Raw genomic sequence first — 22,534 nt, forward strand, 5'->3', positions numbered from 1 at the left:
CATTGCATATACTGATTGCAGGCACTGTTCAATGCATTGCCGTAGGAATGCATTGATCAGTGTTTTCTGCGCTTGATTGCTCAAGCCTGGATTTCACTCTTGGAGCAATCAAACGCCGATCGGACAGCCGGGAAGAAGGTAAGACATTTCCCGCTGTCTTCTCAGCTGTTAACCAAACATTTCCAGTTTGCTAGTAAATTGTTTTGACAGATGTGTCCACTCTTGTTAGATGTATTAAATAAAAATTGCAGACAATACTGAATCATTATTATGCAAATGTTGTTAACAACATTTTATTTAATCTTTATCCCCTTAACGACCACGGGCGTATATTTACGGCCGGCTCTCGTAATGTGAAGCGCGTTCAGAAGCCTAGCGTGCTTCGTATCTGCTGGGTCCCGGTTGCTCTCGGCAACCAGGACCTGCAGCTAATACCGAACATCGCTGATCGGGCTGATGTCCGGTATTAACCCTTTAGACGCTGCGATCAAAGTTGATTGCGGCATCTAAACCGGGAGAGATCATTGCCTATTAGCTCAGCGGAGCTGTTCTGGACCGCCGCGGCGAAATCGTCTGAGAGGACAGCGGAAGGTGCCTTACTGTGCTCCACGCTGTCCGATCAGCGTTTGATTGCTCCAAGTCTGAGATCCAGGCTTGAGCAATCAAGCGCAGATTACACTGATCAGTGTTGTGCAATGGCATAGCATTGTTCAGTGTATGCAATCAAAGGATTGCAAGTAATAGTCCCCTATTGGGGCAAAAGAAAGTGTAAAAATTGTAAAAAATAAATAAATAAATAAAAAATTAAAAGTGAATAAATGTGATTTAACCCCTTCCTAAATAAGTTTGAATCATCCCCCTTTTCCCATAAAAAAAGTCAATAAAAATAAACGTGGTATCACCGCGTGCGTAAATGTCCGAACTATAAATCGCACGGTCAATGGCATACATGTAAAAAAAAAAAAAGTCCAAAATTGTGTATCAATTTGTATACCCTAAAAAATTCTATAAAAAGTGATCAAAAAGACTGATGAAAACAATCATGGTACCGATAAAAACTTAAGATCATGGTGCAAAAAATGAGCCCTCGTACCACCCCGTAGACAGAAAAAAAAAGTTATAGGGGTCAGAAGAGGACAATTGTAAACATACTAATTTTGGTGCATGTAGTTATCATGTTTTTTAAGTAGTAAAATAAAGAAAAACCGTTATAAACTGGGTATCATTGTAACTAGAGGTGCACCGAAATGGAAATTTCAGAACCGAAACGAAACCGAAATAAAAAAAAATGTCCGTCCGAAACCGATACCGAAAATGACTTCTCCCCGTCTTCTGGTAAAATGCAGCGCTCCGCTCATTAGATTAGATTAGATTCCCCCACATTAGATTGCCAGCTCCCCCACATTAGGTCGGGAGTTCCCCCACAATAGTAGGCAGCTCCCCCACAATAGTAGGCAGCTCCCCCACAATAGTAGGCAGCTCCCCCACAATAGTAGGCAGCTCCCCCACAATAGTAGGCAGCTCCCCCACAATAGTAGGCAGCTCCCCCACAATAGTAGGCAGCTCCCCCACAATAGTAGGCAGCTCCCCCACAATAGTAGGCAGCTCCCCCACAATAGTAGGCAGCTCCCCCACAATAATAGGCAGCTCCCCCACAATAGTAGGCAGCTCCCCCACAATAGTAGGCAGCTCCCCCACAATAGTAGGCAGCTCCCCCACAATAGTAGGAAGCTCCCCCACAATAGTAGGAAGCTCCCCCACAATAGTAGGAAGCTCCCCCACAATAGTAGGCAGCTCCCCCACAATAGTAGGCAGCTCCCCCACAATAGTAGGCAGCTCCCCCACAATAGTAGGCAGCTCCCCAAATTAGGTCAGCATTTCCCCCACAATAGTAGGCAGGTTCCCCACAATAGTAGGCAGCTCCCCCCAACAATAGTAGGCAGTTCCCACACAATATTAGGCAGCTCCCCCCAACAATATTAGGCAGCTCCCCCACATTTTTAGGCAGCTCCCCCCCCCCACAATAGTAGGCAGGTTCCTCACAATAGTAGGCAGCTCCCCCACATTAGGTCAGCATTTCCCCCACAATAGTAGGCAGCTCCCCCCCAACAATAGTAGGCAGTTCCCACACAATATTAGGCAGCTCCCCCCAACAATATTAGGCAGCTCCCCCCCCCCCACATTAGGTCAGCAGGTTCCCCACAATAGTAGGCAGTTCCCCCCACAATATTAGGCAGCTCCATCCACATTTGTAGGCAGCTCCCCCCCCCCACAATATTAGGCAGCTCCCCCCCCCCCCGCAATATAAGGCAGCTCCCCCCAACAATATTAGGCAGCTCCCCCCAACAATATTAGGCAGCTCCCCCCCCCAACAATATTAGGCAGCTCCCCCCCCCCCAACAATATTAGGCAGCTCCCCCCAACAATATTAGGCAGCTCCCCCCCCCCCCACAATATCAGGCAGCTCCCCCCAACAATATTAGGCAGCTCTCGCAGCTCCCCCCAACAATATTAGGCAGCTCCCCCCCCCCCAACAATATTAGGCAGCTCTCCCCCCCCCCCCCCCACATTATTAGGCAGCTCCCCCCCCCACAATATTAGGCAGCTCCCCCCAACAATATCAGGCAGCTCCCCCCAACAATATTAGGCAGCTCCCCCCCCCCCCAATATTAGGCAGCTCCCCCCACATTAGGTCGGCAGTTCCCCCACCCCACAGACATACAGCTTCCAGCCATATACAGTGTATGGCTGGAGGCTGTATGTCTGTACTGCTGCCCCCACAGTGTTCCGGTCACCGCTCCTCTGGCCCGGGGTCACCATCTACTGCTATGGCCTATGGACCATAGCAGTAGGTGTCGGGACCGGAGGAGCTGTGACCGGAACACTGAAGAAGATGACGCGGTCACTTACCAGTCCCCGGCCGGCGTGCGTTCTCCCGCGACGATCCTGCGGTCCTCCTGCGTCTCTATGGTTGTACGCACGGGACGTCAGTGACGTCCCGTGCGTACGACCATAGAGGCGGAGAAGCGAAGGACCGAAGGAGGATCGCAGGAGGACGCCGGAGGACACCGGGGAATGGTGAGTGACCGCCGGACATCCTTATGTCCCGAAAAGATTTTTCGGGACACAGGGATGTCCGGGATAGGATTAAGAATACTTCTTTTTATGTGCCCGGGCCGGCTCCTGTGTGTGGCTGCAGGCGGGAGCCGACCAGAGCATATAAAAACGAATACTGTATACTAAAAACCAGGGGGCCTCCAGCTGTTGTGAAACTACAACTCCCAGCATGCCCGGACAGACTTTGCCGGTCCGGGCATGCTGGGAGTTGTAGTTTCACAACAGCTGGAGGCCCCCTGGTTTTTAGTATACAGTATTAGTTTTTATATGCTCTGGTCGGCCCCCGCCTGCAGCCACACACAGGAGCCGGCCTGGGCACATAAAAAGAAGTATTCCTAATCCTATCCCGGAGAGCGCAACCCCCCCCCCCCCCCAAATGTTGCGGCCGGCCCCCCCCTGCACCCCCCACGAGTGCCTCTGCCACTGGCAGTGTTTGTAACTTGTGCTGTGGGCGGGCAGGGGAGGTGGGTCATTATCGGCACATTTTTTGTTGTTTCGGCATTTTGCCGAAATAGCTATTTTCGGCCGATATATCGGTGCATCCCTAATTGTAACCATATGAACCTACAGAATAAATATTTGGTGTAATTTTACCAAAAAATGAACTGCGTAGAATCGGAATCCCCCACAAATATCTTTTTTCTGGGTTTGCTGTAAATTTTGTGGTGAAATGATTGATGTCATTACAAAGTACAGTTGGTGGTGCAAAAAATAGGCCATCATATGAGTCTGTAGTTGCACAATTAAAAGCATTATGATTTTTAGAAGGCGATGAGGAACAAATGAAAGTGGAAAAACCTGTGGTCCTTAAAGGGGTATTCCAGGAAAAAAACTTTTTTTTTTATATATCAACTGGCTCCAGAAAGTTAAACAGATTTTGTAAATTTGTAAAAAATATTAATCCTTTCAATAATTATCAGCTGCTGAAGTTGACTTGTTCTTTTCTGTCTGGCAACAGTGCTCTCTGTTGACATCTCTGCTTGTCTCGGGAACTGCCCAGAGTAGAAGAGGTTTGCTATGGGGATTGTCTTCTACTTTGGACAGTTCCCAAGACACATGTCATCAGAGAGCACTTAGACAGAAAAGAACAATTCAACTTCAGCAGCTAAAAAGTACTGAAAAGATTAAGATTGTTTAATAGAAGTAATTTACAAATCTGTTTAACTTTCTGGAGCCAGTTGATATATATTAAAAAGTTTTTTCCTGGATAACCCCTTTAAGGGGTTAAACATCTTTTCTTTAAACGGGTATTCCCAACTCAGTAAAGATGGCTCTGTGTGGAGCATAACAGCCTAAACATATTTATAATTTCTTTCATTTACCTAACTTAAACCTACATGAGTAAGGCTGGGTTCACATAACGTTTTTACCGATACGGGACTGGATACGGCTGGGGGAGCTATAACCTTGCGCTCCCGCTTCCCTGCCGTATGCCGCTCGTATGTAATTCATTCGGTTAACCAGTGTAACTAGCACGTCTAACTCCAGTGTTCCTCCACACTCCAACGCGTTTCGCTCCGCTTCGTCCGGGAGTTAGTAACTGCTCATACAGTGACCGCTTTCTCATATGCGCTGATAAAGATATCTGTTACAAGTGCCTGTGTGGTTTATGTTTTTATGGGGTCCTCTTGTTGTTTTAGTATCTAATAAAATTTGATATTGCTTTCATCACTTTTTGTGTACTCATTTTTAGAAATCAATGGGGTTTGAGTTATGTAAGTTTAAAACATTTACCTAACTCTCCTGGTTCTTGAGATATCGCTTGTTTTCTATGCTCTTGTATTTATCTAGTTGTCTTTGGAGATTGAGCCATGTTAAGCTTTCAGTAGCAAAGAGAAAGGAGAGGTGACGTCACTTCTTACCAGCATCTCATGAACGTGTATTAGCTTGTGTGCGAGTGACCACTTCAGACACATTGCATTAGTCTTGGAGCTGTGACAGACAGAAATGGGGCTGAAATGACCTGCCTCTGGCCCCACAAGGTGTAAGAACAATGCGCTTGCTCAGAGCATGCAAACTGTGTGCGCGCACGGGCCATTTTCTTTAATTCCCCATCATCATGGTCTAACCATCTTGAGAAAGGCAACCCTTTGGACAGATGCCTACTAAATAGTGATCAAAAGATTAATCAGGGTAAAAAATAACTAGCATATAGATATTAGAACAAAAATATTGCACAGCAAGACACCCTATATATCTGAATAATGTGAGATGTGAGACTGCTAATATCTAATAGTATAAAGATGCATATGAATTAGTACATGTCATCATCCCAGTAGAATGAAAGGGAATCTGTCTGCGTTTCATCATGCTCAGAGCTACAGGCATGGGCATGTAGCTGATAAGGAGATAAAACTATTGATACCAGTCCCTCAGCTTATAGTTGTTTGCAAAGTTTTAAAATCATGTTTTTCCTTCAAGCTCAAATGTCAGAGGCCGGGCTGAGCTACAGCATTCACGCTCCACCCATCCCCACCCCTCCCTGTACATTGATCATGCAGGGCAGAGATGTGTGGGGGTGGAAGGAAGCTTGCAAGATACAGCTCAGCATGGCCTCTATGGCTCATGAGTTTGGAAGGAAAACATAATTTTATAACTTTGTAACGGCAATCAACTAAGAGAGAGATATCATTTGTATCTCCCTGTCAACTATATGCCCATGGCCACAGCTCTGTGTATGATATAGAGCTGGCAGATCTTATTTAAAGAAGTACTCGGGGGTAGGAGGAATTTTTTCAATAGCATTCTTATTCTGCCCATTTAAAAAAAAAAAAAAAAAAAAGAATTATAAACATCTACTTATCTCCCATTGCTTCCTCAGTGCCTCTGTTGACCCGCTTCAGTCCTCCATGTGCTCCTCTTCCTGGCTCACCATAGTCAGTATGCCACACTGGCTCAGTGATTTGCTGGCTACAACAATGACCCGCCTCGGTCAGTGAGTGGCAATGTCATGTTTGACCACAGTACACCAGTAAGAGAAGCGCATCAATTTTATTTTATTTTATTTGATCATACATCAGGTTAATTGAGCTGGTCAGGAAGTAAAAGTAAGTGAGGACCTGTTATACATCAGAACAGCAGCAATTGAGTGATTAGAAAAGGGAGTAAAGTTTATTCATTTAGTTATTTATTTTGATCCTTGTCTACCCCTTTCAAATGAAACCTGTCACCAAATGTTACCCTATATAATGGATAGCAACACGTTATATGAAAAAAAAAAAAAAAAAAAAAAAAAAAGCCTAGTCACCATATCCTGATGTCCTCTGGAGCATATGCGATTGTGAAGAAAAGTAGTTTTAATAGTCTCCCATTCTGTATGGTAATGAGACAAAAGTGATGGCACTTGTCCTCCCTTTTCTACTCCATCAGCATCAGATCGCCAGGATGACTTCAAGCCAAAACTCATGTTTCAGCATCTGTAGGAAAAAAATCTTAGACTTTGCATTTGGCAGTGCCCTCCCCACCTCTCACAGTCTCCCGGTCATAATGCCCCCCCCCCTAAGTATATCACCCCCCCCCCCTCAGTAAGTAAGTATGTTGGTAAGTAAGTAGCTAGGTAGCCAGAAAGGTAGGTAGCTAGTAGGTAGGTAGCCAGGAAGCTAGCCAGGTAGGTCACTCACTCAAGACTGGAGAAAAAAACTATGCTTACCTCATGTCCCATGCAACAATTTACACCACAGACTTCTGCATCCTTCTTCCTCCACAGTGCAGAAGGTGATGAATAATGTCATTGTGTCTGCGTCAGGGTGGAGGTCACAGTCTCCTCTGTATTTGCAGCTTTCACCTGTATGCATATGGGGATCCAGGGCAAGGGTCCTGGTTCCCCAATAGCAAGCAAACTACTGTAGGCAGCTACGTACCCCAAGTCTGTGCACCTCCAACAGTGGCAGATTCGCCAAAGCGTAGGTACGCCACTGCCTCTCTGCTCCCTTTCGTCATGGAGTCTTGCGCTAGCCCAGAATTAACTTCATGCCAAGGGATATAGTTGCTTCTGCAAGAGACTTTTAGTCAAGACAGGAAGCAGAGCGGTGACGGTGGCTGTGCCCAGAGCACCATGACTATTTCAAGATGCCACATGCCCTGATGGCTATGATTTTTCTTCACTATCGAGAAGATCAGGATATAGTGAGAGCTTATTTTACCTTTTTATATAGGGTAAAATCTGGTGACCGATTCCATTTAAAAATCAAAATATCTTCATGGACAACTCATTTACCTTATATCCTGCCACTAGCTGCTTTTAATAAATTGCATATAATCAGGCCGTAAATGGCCGTAAATGTTGGTACCCCTGAAATTTTGTTAGAAAATTAAGTATTTCTCACAGAAAAGGAGTGCAGTAACACATGTTTTGCTATACATATGTTTATTCCCATTGTGTGTATTGGAACTAAACCAAAAAAAGGGAGGAAAAAAAGCAAATTGGACATAATGTCACACCAAACTCCAAAAATGGGCTGGACAAAATTTTTTTATTATATTGTTTTAGTTCATTATTTTTTTTTTTTTCAGATCTATTCTTGGTTTTCGCTCGAGGGGAAAAAAAATGTTAAAATCTGCACAGTGAAAATAAGACTTGATTTATAGAATCTGCCCAGATGTATCTTCTATTATGCACAGTTTTCAGAGTAGTTCCAATAAAATTTAAAACAGCATTTTAAATAGACACATGTCTACACCAAATAAGATTTTTTTTAGATGTGCTAAACTACACAGATCTGACTGTACCACTAGGTGTCTCTGTTGTTCTGGCACAGTTTCGATGTTGACGTGCAGTTGAATAACAAATGTTAGGAGCCACATCTTTACATTCGTTTTGCCTACTTCTAAAGATGTTTATTTGCTTTATGGTATACTGTGCCATTTCAGTATAGAGCAAATAAACATATACCATGAAGTATACATTTTATGAATGATTGATGGCACTAGAAATAGGGGGTCTTCGAAATTAGAAAGCTAAACTGAATTGGGAATTTATCCTTACACCACAAAATGGGGATAACAACGTTTCACATTTCTGCACAAAACACAAGAAAAGTACTTTTTTTGTTATTGTTGAAAACTTGCAATTAAAGAGTGCCTGTCACCAAACTAAACTTTTAATATCAAAGTTTGACGAAGAGGAAAGAAGTCGCACTCACCACTGGAAGCAGTATAAAAAGTCTTGTCCTTTATTCACACCGGCAGAGTGGAAAGGTAAAATGCGGTCACACACGCGGGGAGTGAGAGCAGCCGCTCTCAAGATGCGGGGGCACACCACCAACGGCAACTAGTTTCGCGTCACAGACCTGACGCTTCTTCCGGCCAAACAAGGTGCAAACTTTTAATATATTGTTCCTTATGTAATAAGACAGTTATAAGACACTTTGATATTTACTTGCTGTTAAAATTCTCAACCTTTTTATATTTTTAATGTGATTGAAAAAACAGCCTCTAGGGGGCTCTGTTCTGTTAACTGTCAAACAGTTTGGTCTCCTCCAGGCCTGGTAGGAGACCAAACTCAGGAAGTGCGTGCGGAGCATGGTGAGGCACAGCTCTCGCAGGCTTCAGTGATGTTGTGTCTGCTGGGGAACACCCACTTTCTCCTGCTGGGAGCTCACACAATGTGAGCAAGGGAAAAGGAAACCAAGCTTTTTAAAGCTTGAAAAAAAAATCATGGGCAGGAGGGGGTGTTATGAGTAGTTAGGGAATATAATCTGAGTTAGTTTAGAAAATATGATTTGATGACAGGTACTCTTCAAGCCCTGAATAAAATATATATGTAAATATATATTAACTTTACGTGCATCGGAAACTCTTTTGAATAGTCAGGGCAGTAGATGTTATTTACATCTAGTGTGCTTTCAACTGAAAGTCCAGGGTTTATGTAGAATTGATCTGATGGTAAAGATCAGCAATGTGAATGACCTTTGCCCATTGATTAGTAGATGTCAATGCCTCTTGGCTTGAAAGAGATTTTTGTGTTTGTCTTTACTTGTTATTTTAAAGAGGATGTATAAAAGAGTATTATAGCTGATTTATACTATCAGTAGTTTATATAATCTCTAAGAATGTCTCAAAGCACTTACAATTTTCCAGTTTGAGTAGCATTCTAGTCGATTGGAAAAAGTCTGGCATTTTACATGTAATTTAATTGTATGTTACTGTGCACAATTTCAATATAAATGGATAGAGATATAATACAGCACAGACATTGGAGGCATTTATCATTGTTGTTGATGTGGGTAAACTTTTGTGTACGTGCACCAAATTTATTAAATGGTTGCATGGCATGTGAGAAATATGGTTCTAGTACACTTTATTAAAAATAAAAATAAAACTTCAGGACACCTCTTTGTATAGATTTTTCGACTTTGCACCGAAACGTGTGACTTTTCACCAAAGGTCACATGTGATTAAATCATGACCACTGCAGAAAATTTTAACGTACCTACACAATCATGAGAAAATCATCTACTAAGTTGCCAAAAACATTGCAAAAGAAGGAACTGTGACAAATTTCAATCTAAAATATAATTACGATGTTACATTAAAGCATTATATAACTAGTCTCCATAACACCATTTTGGAAGTGACTCCACAAAAGTCTCCATTATGCATTTATGTGTCAAGTAGACCAAAATGTCTTTTTTCATCACTAAAGTTTAAAAATGAAGCAATGTTCAGTATAAAACCTTTTCATATACAAGGTTAAAAAGTCAGTGTTGCTGAGGTTATGCATACAGTGACATGCCAAAAACATACATTACTCAATTCTTCAGGTCAGATTTAAGACAGAGGCCCGGATGTATCAATCTGCCTGAAACTAAAACTGGTTTTGACCATAATAACCAATCACAGCTCAGCATGTATATCTTAAAGGAGAACCACGGGAAAAAATTATATTTTGTCATTATGCCCGGGCTGTCGCAACTAGAATATTAAACCTTAACTTGCCTTTCTGCGCTCTCCTTATGCCGCTGGAATCAGTCTCTCGTCCTCCGGCCCTGGTCTTCTTCCTGCTTTTAGTATCAGACGCATCACACTGCGCTCAGCTAATTGCAGTGATGTCCCGCTGGTAAGAGGCCGTGCAGCAGTGTCGTGTAACAGGTCCAGGTACCAGGAAGAAGACCAGGCCTGTTACATCACACTTATTCTCAGGCTATAATCATCACCATGAAAAAACATCTATTAATCCATATGTGAGTGTACAGTGGTCTTTCAAGTTACAATATTAATTGGTTTTAGAACGACCCTGGCATGTTGAAAATATTTTATCTTGAGATCAAAGCTCCATGGAATACAGTTCTGAAACCTCCAAAATGTCATCCTTAAATAAGAACAAATAAGGAAACAAATGAAAAAAAAATAGGCATATATCTAATTCAGCTAAAGCAAATCCGTTTATATAAAAGTGACAAATAGCTGCAAGAGGCTCAAAATCTCTTTATACAAAGAGGACAGGTGCTTCTTCAAGGTCCTGTACAGTACACTATGTACCAGAAAAACAAACTGGAGCTGCCCTCATCCAGTGTCCAATGGATCAGCTCATCCTGGCACAGGTAAAGTTTATTAAGGACATGTAGTACTGCTGTACTGTAGGGAGGCGCAACTACCCAGCCCATCAGTGCCCGCACATCAGTAATTGTGGGTTTTAACCAGTAAAATCCCCCCTTTTATTGGTCAGATCTTCCTGCCATTTATCTGTGCCATGGATTTGGACTGTCTGTAGCATTGAATGTTGAGTATGGTTTAGAGTTACAGAAATCCTGGAAAGACCATTGTATATTGAAAATATTCTAACTTGGTGCCACAATAACAAGAGGGACCAGATTTAAAAAAATTTAAGAATTGTATTATGTTTAAAATTGAAAATGAATTGGTAAAGTATTGACCAAAACTGACCATAGAATATTTATAGAACATTTGTCAACATTCATTTATGAGTCTGACTTGAGTTGTTGCTGTCTGACCCCTCCGGAGCAGCTTATCTGGGGGCAAATAATTGGAGTATGCAGGAGCAGATTAACCCGGTCATATTTTTCCAACCAAGCATTTACACAGCAAAGTTACTATTTCACTACTCACAATCATAGTAATCTGTTAAATAGAGAAAGAAGTTTATTTATAGTGCATAGGAGGAGAATGGGGAAGAAAATGAGGTAACATCAAAAAAAATAATAGCATGAATTATGAGACATAATTGTATTACAACAGAACTAAAACATTAAAGGGATACTCCGGTGGAAAACTTTTTTTTTTTTTTTTTTTTTATCAACTGGTGCCGAAAAGTTAAACAAATTTGTAAATTACTTCTATTAAAACATCTTAACCTTCCAGTACTTATTAGCTGCTGAATACTACAGAGGAAATTATTTTCTTTTTGGAAACAGAGCTCTCTGCTGACATCATGAGCACAGTGCTCTCTGCTGAGATCTCTGTCCATTTTGTAAGAACTGTCCAGAGTAGGAGAAAATCCCCATAGCAAACATATGCTGCTCTGGACAGTTCCTAAAATGGACAGATGTCAGCAGAGAGCACTGTGTTCCAAAAAGAACATAATTTTCTCTGTAGTATTCAGCAGCTAAGAAGTACTGGAAGGATTAAGATTTTTTTAATAGAAGTAAGTTACAAATCTGTTTTTAACTTTCTGGCACCAGTTGATTAAAAAAAAAAAAAAGTTTTCCACCGGAGTACCCCTTTAACTATATACATTATATAGTATGTATACCTTGTTTGTACAGAACCATAAAATAAAGTTAACATGTTATTTATAATGATCACTAGGCAGTGAAAAAAAAATGAAGAAAAGTTTTAGGAAGTTTGTTCAAGATGCGCATATGTTAACCAGGGAAAGCTGGGGAAGATATGGGAAATCCAGAAATGGTTAATATTCTTGGCAAGACTTAGCCTGCTAAGGAATTTGGTAAGTCTTGATACCAGACCTGGTTTTTATTGGAATAAAAGGTAGAATCAATATTGGGGCCTTTCATTCCCCTCCTGTGCCACTCCATGTTTTTTAGTGTGGCCAAGTGAGCATAGGTGCTGAGGCCAATTAATACTGGGCTTACAAAAGGTGTGAATTTTGATGAGAGTTTGGCATCCTGAGGTGAGCAGCCTTAGGGTGCATTCACACCACGTTTTGTACATACGGGTGCCGGATCCGGTGGGGGGAGGGGCAAACCGGGCGCTCCCGTACCCCGGGCGGAACAGCCCGTGACTCCATTTACTTTAATGACCTGACCGGAGTCAAACGGTGACTGCGGTCAGCTCAGTTTTGACCCGTATGCGGTTTTGGACCGGACTTAAAACCGTAGTAAACTAGTCACGGGCTGATCCGGCCGGGGTACAGGAGCGCACAGTTTGCCCCTCCCCCCGCCGGCACACGTATGTACAAAACGTGGTGTGAATGCACCCTTAAAGGGGACTTTTGTGGAGTGTGTTAATTACTCATACATTGGCCTTTATTTACTAAGAGTGGAGTGGAGGTTTATTTGTGGGTTTTAATTCCCTACAATTTATTTTCCAATCTTCCACGGTATTTACTAAGGTTTCCCTACATTTTCCACTTTCCCTACACTTTGCTTTTTTTTTTACCCATGCTCTGATCTGTAGGGTTTTCCTCAGCTCAAATCCACCACCTTTTCTGTGGAAACCTTAGTAAATATGTTGGGTTTTTGGGAAAATGTAGGGAACACGCCCCTTTTGGTGACCACGCCCCCTTTTTCCAGCAGGCACGCCACCTTTTTGGGTTTTCTTAGCAAAATGGAGAGTTAGTCAGGGTTTTTTCAATTCTTGCGCAAAATCAGGTGCAGACAGAATTTCTGGCGCACAACCAGACAAAACATGTCTGGTTTGCAATAGTAAATGAGGGCCATTGTGTAAGTAACACATTGTTGTTGGCTGGTAGTAAGCCACCAGTTAGAGAAAATGTATGTGTAGTTAGCGCTGGACAAGCAGTATTTTTTTTTAATTTGTTTATGACTGAAGCTAAAGGCTATATTTTGTTTTGTGCTGGAAAAATAAAGACAGGAAAAGCCCGGTTTGAACTATACATGTGTGTCACGGTCTCTGACTGTCATTCTGCTTTTATTTGCCTGGCTCAGTGGGATTATTTCAGGACACTTGCCTAACCAATCCTCCACCCTTGCCATGAAAGTATGTACCTGCATGGCAATGCTAAGATTAATAACATGGCATCCATAGCACTATTAGTGGCCTAACTGTAGTAATTGCTGCTTACAATGATGGTTCACTTTTGATATTACCTGGGTGGGCATTAAAGGAGAACTCCAGCCAATTAACTTATTTTCTATCCACAGGATAGGGTATAAGTAGCTGATCTCCGTGGTGGGACCTGGCTCCCAGTGAGGAGTGCATGCGGTAGATGGCATGTGCTTTATTAATTACAGCTCGGGCATCATCGGCGCTCCCATGAAAATAAATGGAGCCCCGACTCTCTAAGAGAGTCGGGGTCCCATTTTGGAGATCACCACAGGTGAATTGGTTAAATAAGTATTTTGAAGAGAAAAAATAAAATAAAATGTGTGTGTATGTATATATATATATATATATATATATATATATATATATATATATATAAACTTATCCCCTATTTTGAGATTTCTCAAAATTGAAACGTATACCAGATAAGTGCTAGGTTTCTTCTTCAACTAGCTAAGTAAGACATTGCTTTGGTGAGGTTTTTCTTCCTCTTCGGTCAGTGGAGGTTTTTTCACCTGGACCTCCACAGATGAGAACTTCTGATATGTCTCTAGCTAGGACATTACAGAAGTTTTCTGAAAGTGCAGTTACACTTTAACCTGCACAGAGGGAAAAGTGATTAGTCAGACGAGTCAGATAAGTGTTCAGGTCTTATCTGGTCTGTTTGCATTGCCACTACTTTAACAAGACTTGCTAAACCAAGAAAGTGGGTACATTCTTTATTAATGATGTACAATACATTATTTTATAAAATGGGGAAATTTGTTGCTAAATTTGTTGTTTCTTTTTCTCCTCCTTATGGCGTTTCATGGCTGGAATATCCAACACCAATATTCATATGTTTTTAAGTGGCCACATTTTATGTCTGCGCTTAACCATCCACTTTTTCCCTAATAAACTTATTTTTAGTACAAAATGGTCTAAAACAGATAATATATTTGGCAGTCGTCATATATTACACTTTTTTGTTATGATTTGTGCCTGAATTCCAAAGAATTTTTCATTATCTCTTCCCCGATGTTTATAAACGGTAGATGTGTACTTTGCTTTGTAGCTTTGTCTCTAGTGGTACCTGTTTATTAGTTAAAAATTACTAGATTTGGATTGCTGACTAAGCACCATTTCATGCGTTTTGACATGCAGTTTACATAAGTCCGTACTTGACAGATGAAGATTGAAGTGAAATAATAAGTTAGACTAATGCATTTTGACTCCCTCTTGCGCATAATTTTAAAATTATTTCCATTGACATACCTATATAAGGGATTGTTTTTTGCATAAGCTGTGTTTTTTAAAGGCACACTTTTTTTAAAATTATTATTATTATACAGTTGATGGATGAAAAATGTTTTCTTGTTTTTCAATCAATGGCGCTATATAAGTACAGGATGAGTTGGTAATTATATTACTACCATTATGGGGTATATTCAAGTTTTAATTAATTTAATTCATTTTGATCTTTGGTCCATCTTTTTTTGGGAGAGGAGATGCTCAAATAACAACAATTCTGGCTTATGCTGTTTACCATACAGGATAAATAACAGTATACCGTATTTTCTGACGTATAAGACAACCCCCAACTTTTACAGTTAAAATATAGAGTTTGGGATATACTTGCTGTATAAGACTACCCCTCTACCCCAATGTACGGTACCTTACCTTTGTTCCCCCACACTAGGTAGGCAGTATAGTTCCCTCACACTAGGTAGGCAGCGTAGTTCCCCCTACATTAGGTTGGCAGCATAGTTCCCCCTACATTAGGTTGGCAGCATAGTTCCCCCTACATTAGGTTGGCAGCATAGTTCCCCCTACATTAGGTTGGCAGCATAGTTTCCCCTACATTAGGTTGGCAGCATAGTTTCCCCTACATTAGGTTGGCAGCATAGTTTCCCCTACATTAGGTTGGCAGCATAGTTTCCCCTACATTAGGTTGGCAGCATAGTTTCCCCTACATTAGGTTGGCAGCATAGTTTCCCCTACATTAGGTTGGCAGCATAGTTTCCCCTACATTAGGTTGGCAGCATAGTTCCCCCTACATTAGGTTGTCAGCATAGTTCCCCCACATTAGGTTGGCAGTATAATTTCCCCACATTAGGTTGTAGTTCCCCCACATTAGGTTGGCAGTATACGGTAGTTCCCCCACATTAGGTAGGCAGTGGCCCCCAAAGACATACAGCCTTCATCCATGCATGGTGTATGGCTGGAGGCTGTATGCCTGTGTACTGCCTCATCAAGTGCTCCGACCACCTCTCCTCCGGTCCGGGATCCGGAGGAGCGGTGGTCGGAGCACCGAAGATGACGTGCCGCTGGTAACTTACCATGCGCGTGCTTCCTCGCTGCTCCGCTCCGCTCTGCCGTTTCCTTGGGCGCACGCACGGGACATCAGTGACCTGCGTGCGCTACCTCCCTGCGACCCCTTTCTTTTAAAGTTAACGCGGGGCCGCAGAAAGGTAACCGGGACACCCTTGTGTCTCGAAAAGATCTTTCGGGATGTCCCGAATGTGACGGAGGAAATTAATCTTGCCGGGATGCCTGGGGTATGGATAATCCTGCAGCACCCGGACTTTTGAGAACATTTTACCATGTTTAAAAGTAGTCTTATACACCTGAAAATACAGTAATTTAAAGGAGAAATATCATGTCCGCAGGATAGGGGGTACGTTTTAGATCGCGCGGGGGGTCCAATCCTGTATGGAGTCCCGCCTCTCCCTGGGGACAGAGTGTGTCTACCCCCGCACGACATGTGGCAGATCTCTATAGATCTCTATGGGGGAACTGAAGATAGTCAAATGGCTCTCCCATAGAGATATATGGAGGGGGCATGTTAGCTGCCGCTTCCTGCGATGGGTGAACATGCCCTGTTCACAAAGAGACCAAAGGTCCTGTACAGACGATTGCGGGGGGTCCGAACATCGATCTAAATCTTTCTCCCCTATCCAAAATATATTGCTGGATTATGGAAGACTTTTTGTGTCATTAATAGCTCTCGTAAGGAATTGATAATCCTAGTTATTTGACTATGACAAAATGCAATTTGGCTAGAGGATGGGAGCGCTGCCATTGCAGCGTGTTACATACAGCTCTCTAGACATAGCATCTGGTTTCTGACACCCCCGGTGGTTATGTCCCTTGGCTACATGAAACATTAAATGGGATCATCTTTTGCTTTCCGGGAAGGACAATTTGACTCTCATGTACTGTTTACATAGGGGTCCACTGACCCAAAATTTGCTATATAGGAGCAGGGGTCCACTGACCTTTAGCTATTACTTATGATATACTGTGTGGGTATGTGAGTGTGAACACACTGTAATAGGAGTAATATTTGTTACTATACTCTATCTATAATCCCCCCTCTAATTCCCCTGAGGAAGCAGGTTTCATTTGTATTTGGTGTACCAGACATCTGCAGAAACGCGTCGGGACTGGGGTTTATGCATAGGACCTATCACTCCTAATGAGAGGAACAGTATACCCACATGTGTTTGGGGTTATGTTCCATGTCCATTTTTTGATCTATAAGTGTATTCACATAATTTTTCTGTCTATATGTAAACTTTGGACTTATTTGTGTCACTCTGACATATGAATAGTTGAGGACACACATTACTTACCATAGTAATATTATATTTGGGACCGTTATTAATGCGGGTCAGTGTTACTACGAGTCCTAGGCGGACTATGATAACAATTTTATGATTACCGTAGTTGTATTTTTCTTTAGTTGGTTTGCACTTTGATTGAGTAAGGGTGGATTTTACCCATAAATTAAGTAAAAGTTAAGTTTTAAGCACCTATTTTTCCTTTTGGGATACTATATGCTGTTTTGATTTATTAGGTGACGATCTTTTGTAACACAGGCCACTCGTATAGCCCAACAATCTATATGCGCTACTTTTGATCTATTTTTGTAGCAGTTTATTTAAAAAAAGCATTATTATACACATTTTTCAAAACATTAATTTTGTTTTTCAGTAAAACGCTGGAGGGAACCTAAGGAAGAAAGGCGTCCATGGAGAATATGGTTAGCAGCTACCTCCTACCTACACCTTCTAGTTGACATATAAGTAACATGTGTAGAAAGTTTTATCGAAATATCTCCAGCCATTTGAAAGTTATGCTGGAACATCCTTAAATATGTAGATAAATAGGTGTGTGTAATATAAAAAAAAAAATATATATATATATATATATATATATATATATATATATATGCATTTGATTAATTTAAACTGCCCACACAGGATATTATGCCTTTATAGATGTTATTAGTCAAGTGTAAAAATGTGAATGTGGGTGTATGTTTTAAAGATCACATTAGCAGTAATATGACACCAAACATATACAAGGTGAGATTTTTTTCATAATCAGGTGCAATTACAGGAAATCTTCTCATATAGACAGTCCCAGTGTGGTGACATGGGTGGGATGTGCATGAGATTTACACTTCATGACTCCCAGGAACCATGAACTTACATGGTCTAGGGTTCAGATAACTTCTTCTGGGCCAGGTGCTGGGGCAATGATGACATTGATGCAAGGTTACGGATAATTACCTTTACTGAGGCAGGAATTGTTGTTAAATCCTCACAGTACAGATTTGTGCAGGGGGAAGTGCAGAATGAATCTGGGAAGCCTGTCGCCTTGCTGGTAGTTGCTAAGATGGCAGATTTGAGATAAATGACATCCCATGCTGAATTTAGAGACTTTATACTGACTAACGGAAGACTATTTTTCCCCTGGAGTTTTGTGCTTACAGCCAGGCTTTGATTTTCACCTGAGCGATGAGGTTTTCCTGAGATTTGCGTGGCTGCAGATTTGAGAGTTTTCCTCCTTAGGACTCCTTAGACTTCTTAACACACTTCACACACTCAGATTGAACAGCTTCTTCCACCTACACTACATAAAGGCCAATGTTGGGGGAGGGCTCCCATTGAGGCGTCAGGGTCCTGGGTCACTCTGTAGCATTCCGCTAAAAAGACAGTAACATAATTTAAACAAAAGAAGGAAATCCAGCTCCCCCCGCCCAAGACAGAAGGAGCACAGATCCAGGTGTTGGACAGCACCAGCATAGCAAATGGAAAGGAGAAGGATAGGATCCAGCTCTTGTGGTATAAAAACTGCTTATTTATTCTGACATGAAAAAAAACAGGAACACAGGTAAGTGACGCGTTTCAAGTGCAGGTGCACTCTTAGTCATACCTGAATAAATAAGCAGTTTTTCTACCACAAGAGCTGGATCCTATCCTCCTCCTTTCCAGTAACATAATTTATCACAACATAACACAGTGCAATATAACAGAATATAGCAGCAGTGATGCCCGAGGCAAACTTTAGCCCACGGGATGATATCCTCTGCTTGGACACCACACCAGTCTTTATGCTTTATTAAGGCACGTGGACATCATGGAGGGGGATTACCCTTTATAAGTAAAAACAGAAAGCTTCTCTTGGAAAAGGTGTCTTATCCTGTCAGACTTAAGCCATCCTTGCATTACACGGACAGACATTCATTTCATTGGTTGCCTTGTAATACTACATCTCCTCTGAAAAGGCTGTTGCATGTGGAATTCTTTGCTGACAAGGGCTTTCCCCAGCAAAATCAGCTTTTTGTCCCTGGTTCCTGTCCTGGCTATCCTGGCAATTAACTAGTCATCATGGCAACCACATTTCACTACCACCTTGATGGTAGTCCACACCAGTAGACAGGTATATACCCACATTAGGCATTTAGTCCCCCCAGTAGGTAGCCAGTTATTCCCATTTGGCAGGAACCCCCCTATAGACAGGCAGTTCATTTCAATTTGCCAAGAAAATAAAGGCAGTCTCCTTCCTTCTCCACTCTGGTGCAGACAGTGATGACAAGTGACATTACTGCATGTCTGTGCTGTGGCAGAAGTTTTGCTTTACTTCTGGTGTAGGCTGCCGCCTGAAGTTGTCTGAAGCCTACACCAGCTTTCAACTGTATGCCCGTGCACACACACAGTTAAAAGGGGCCTGGGTGCCAAGCTATAATCCACTGAGTGGATTGGGGGAAAGGAACCTATGGTCTCTGAGCAAGCCCCCTGTTCACCATGCCCCATAGCAGACACATACCTCTATGATAAGTACACCACAGGTTTGCAGAGACATCTGATAGATGAGTGGTTTAGTAATAGGTATATCTGTGTTTTGGGGTTAGTTGGCTCCCTTTTGCCTTTTGTTATGCTTTTTTTTTGCACCTCCTTATGTATTTATCTCTTGAACTCTCTAGGTTTTTTGACACCTCTAAACAAGCCATTGGTGCTCTCTTCATTCATTTCACAAATGTCTTTCTCTCGAATCTGACCGAACAGGACCCTTGTTCCTTGTGAGTATTGATTTTGTAACAATAATATATGAATAAAAAATAATATTATATGAACATAGAATTACTGTAAATGTGCTTGCTACACATATAAATGTATACAACATGCCTGTTTAAAGAAAGCTAGACGTAGAACAGTCTTGATGTTTACAGCAGCCTTACAGAATGGTAGGTGTATTTATTTTGGTTGAAGTGGATGGATGCAGACCCACTCTACTAGTCTGATATCCTGTGACCATAGAACGGATAAACTAGCTGTCAAACAGTTGATCAATTGTTACATGACTGTGCTTTTGTTATGTCCCCTTTATACAGTTTTTAAAACAGTTTTTCATACTGCCAAATAAGGATTTGTGGTTTGAAAACCTGAGACTCAGGATCCGATAGCAATTTCCTTTATCAAGGGCAGTGAGGAGGAATCTCCTTCTTACCGTGTGAGGTGCTTAGTGCAGTGTTACCCAACCAAGAGCCTTTGGCTCTCCAGGCGTGCTTGGGGTTGTAGTTTTACTTTACCTAGGTGACAGCTCCTTGCTAGCACACAAAGTCAAACTATTAAGCATACAAGGCAAGGCCATAAATTGCACATTTTAGCAAAAACTACTTTTTGCAAGGCCTACATCGTGCTTACCAAATGGCGGGCCAAGGTGGGTTTTATGGAATGGGACATGGCTTTATCTCTACTAAATTTACTATGAGAAAATCTATGCCTGTTAAATCTTTGTCCGCCCCAGGCTGATGTAGATTTCTGAGGCTGCAGCACAGTCTCTAATGTGCTGGGTTTATTAAGAGGCACATGCCTCTCAATAAATTGAGCATGGGTGAGAGGGATAGCACTTTACCTAATACTGCCATGTTGATAAGCTGTATGCTCCAGAGAAAGTTGTGTAGTCCTTTCCAGTCTGACCATCTCTGTCTGTGACAGGAACTGTCCGGCACTGGAGAGGTTTGCTAAGAGGATTTCCATCTGTCCTGACAGAGGTGGCAGCAGAGAGCACTGTGGTCAGACTGGAGAAATCTACACAACTTCCTCCTAGGGCATACAGTAGCTGATAACTACTAGAAGGCTTACGTTTTCAAATAGAAGTAACTTACAAATCTACATATCTTTCTGGCACAAGTTGATTTGAAAACATTTTTTGTTCCTCTGGAGTACCCTTTTAACAGTAATCCGGGCCTGGACCTGTTTTTGAGAATACATTAAGACCCAGGGGCTTATTGATATAAGTGCCATCATAAGTTTTATTCTTTAGACTGTTGCAGATGCAGTTTATCACTTTGTCTATTGAAAAGCATTTAAAAAAAATTATGAATGACAATACATTTCTATTCTTGTGATCAACCAGTAATGTTCTTATGTCTGAACAGGTATTTGATGAATTTTTTACTGGATGCTACACTTGGAATGTTTGTTATATGGCTGAATGTAAAATTTGTATCGGCAATTGTGGAGCGGAGGCAGTGTACTTTACTTGTATTTGGTGAATATGGTAAGGATTACTACTCCTTGATGTATTGTGGTTTTCTTATATTTAATCTTTTGATGTTCCCCATTCCTCTGTGGTTATTTTGTGTTTTAAGATTGGGGTGCTCTTTGAGTTAAAGGGGTATTCCAGGCAACAACATTTTATCCCCTATCCAGCGTTTCCGAAACTAGAAATGCAGTCCCCGCAGGGGGGTCCCAGCAGCGGGCTACCCGTGATCAGACATCTTATCCCCTATCCTTTGGATAGGGGATAAAATGTTTTTGGCCGGAATACCCCTTTCATTTTCGGCAAGACAACACTATTTGTTAAAGGAAAACCACCATAATGCACACAATTTAATAACAGGTTATTATTTCAATTTTTATGTAAAGGAAAATACAATGGGGATACATTTTTAGGGGTTCTGTAGCCCCACAATAGACAGCTGTCAGTCAGAGGTGAGTGAACCAGGGAACCCACAGCTTATGAATAGTCAGAACTCTAGGCTCACAATACTGAGGCTGATACAAGGTAGGTTCAGCATGGCATTTTCAGATAGGAACATTTGAGGAGATTAGTCAAACTTTGTGCAAAGGAAAAGTGGCGCAGTTCCTTTTGCAACCAATCAGATCGCTTCTTACATTTTCAAAAAGGCCTCTGAAAAAGGAATCGCTATGGGCAACTGCTCCACTGTTCCTTTGCACAAGGTTCGATAAATCTCCATTAATGATTTTCTGTGGCTTTCAATTGTAATATATACATAACATATTTATTTTCCCCCATTCGATATTTGATTGTGAAATGATTACTATGTACACTTTTTTTTATTCAGGTTTTGTCATTTTATAATGGCCATTATGCCTTTTTAGTTATTTTCTCATTTTCTACACAAGAGGTCACTGTTGTCTTGATGTTATACCCTATGGTCTGTGGAACTCAGTATAGAATGGTAGAGGAATATATACGGTACATTTTTCCCAGGCAAAGGCGACTTAGAATCTTAAGCTATGCCAATTTAAAATGTAAACGTAACTTTTGGATTGCAGTTTACAAACTTTCACAGACAAAATGTACATAAAAATGTTAGGCTTTTATAAGCAAAAAAAGAACAAAATAAAGTAGAAGATGTAATTCACACCTGGAACAGGTTTTGCTAGTGACAAGATATACAAAGAGAGGCAAGTCTGAACCAAATATCACAAAAACCTAATAACCAGGGGTGAGATGAGTGACAATTTGTATAATGGCCTGTACCAATGCTAGGTTATTGCAATGAAACTCAAACTTTCTATTCCTAAACTCAGGGTTTCAAACTTTTAATGCCTTCACAATAGGGAACAATTCTCCACCACAATTTACAAACCCTGAAAATAGGACTGAATCCAAAATGTACTGGTGTCATTGT

The 22,534-nt window shown here is 41.5% G+C and overlaps 1 protein-coding gene across 1 annotated transcript in view; it reads left to right on the forward strand.

Moving 5' to 3' along the window:
• Positions 1–22,534, forward strand: part of LOC130367431 (store-operated calcium entry regulator STIMATE-like) — an 80,572-nt gene that overhangs the window by 24,839 nt on the left and 33,199 nt on the right. Inside the window, exons 2-4 of the mRNA XM_056569850.1 lie at positions 17,296–17,344; positions 19,574–19,669; positions 21,032–21,153. Of these exons, the coding sequence (XP_056425825.1) occupies positions 17,296–17,344; positions 19,574–19,669; positions 21,032–21,153 (267 nt within the window). The remainder of the gene's footprint in view (positions 1–17,295; positions 17,345–19,573; positions 19,670–21,031; positions 21,154–22,534) is intronic.

The sequence above is a fragment of the Hyla sarda genome, chromosome 4, assembly GCF_029499605.1.
Source record: "Hyla sarda isolate aHylSar1 chromosome 4, aHylSar1.hap1, whole genome shotgun sequence".
NCBI lineage: Eukaryota > Metazoa > Chordata > Amphibia > Anura > Hylidae > Hyla > Hyla sarda.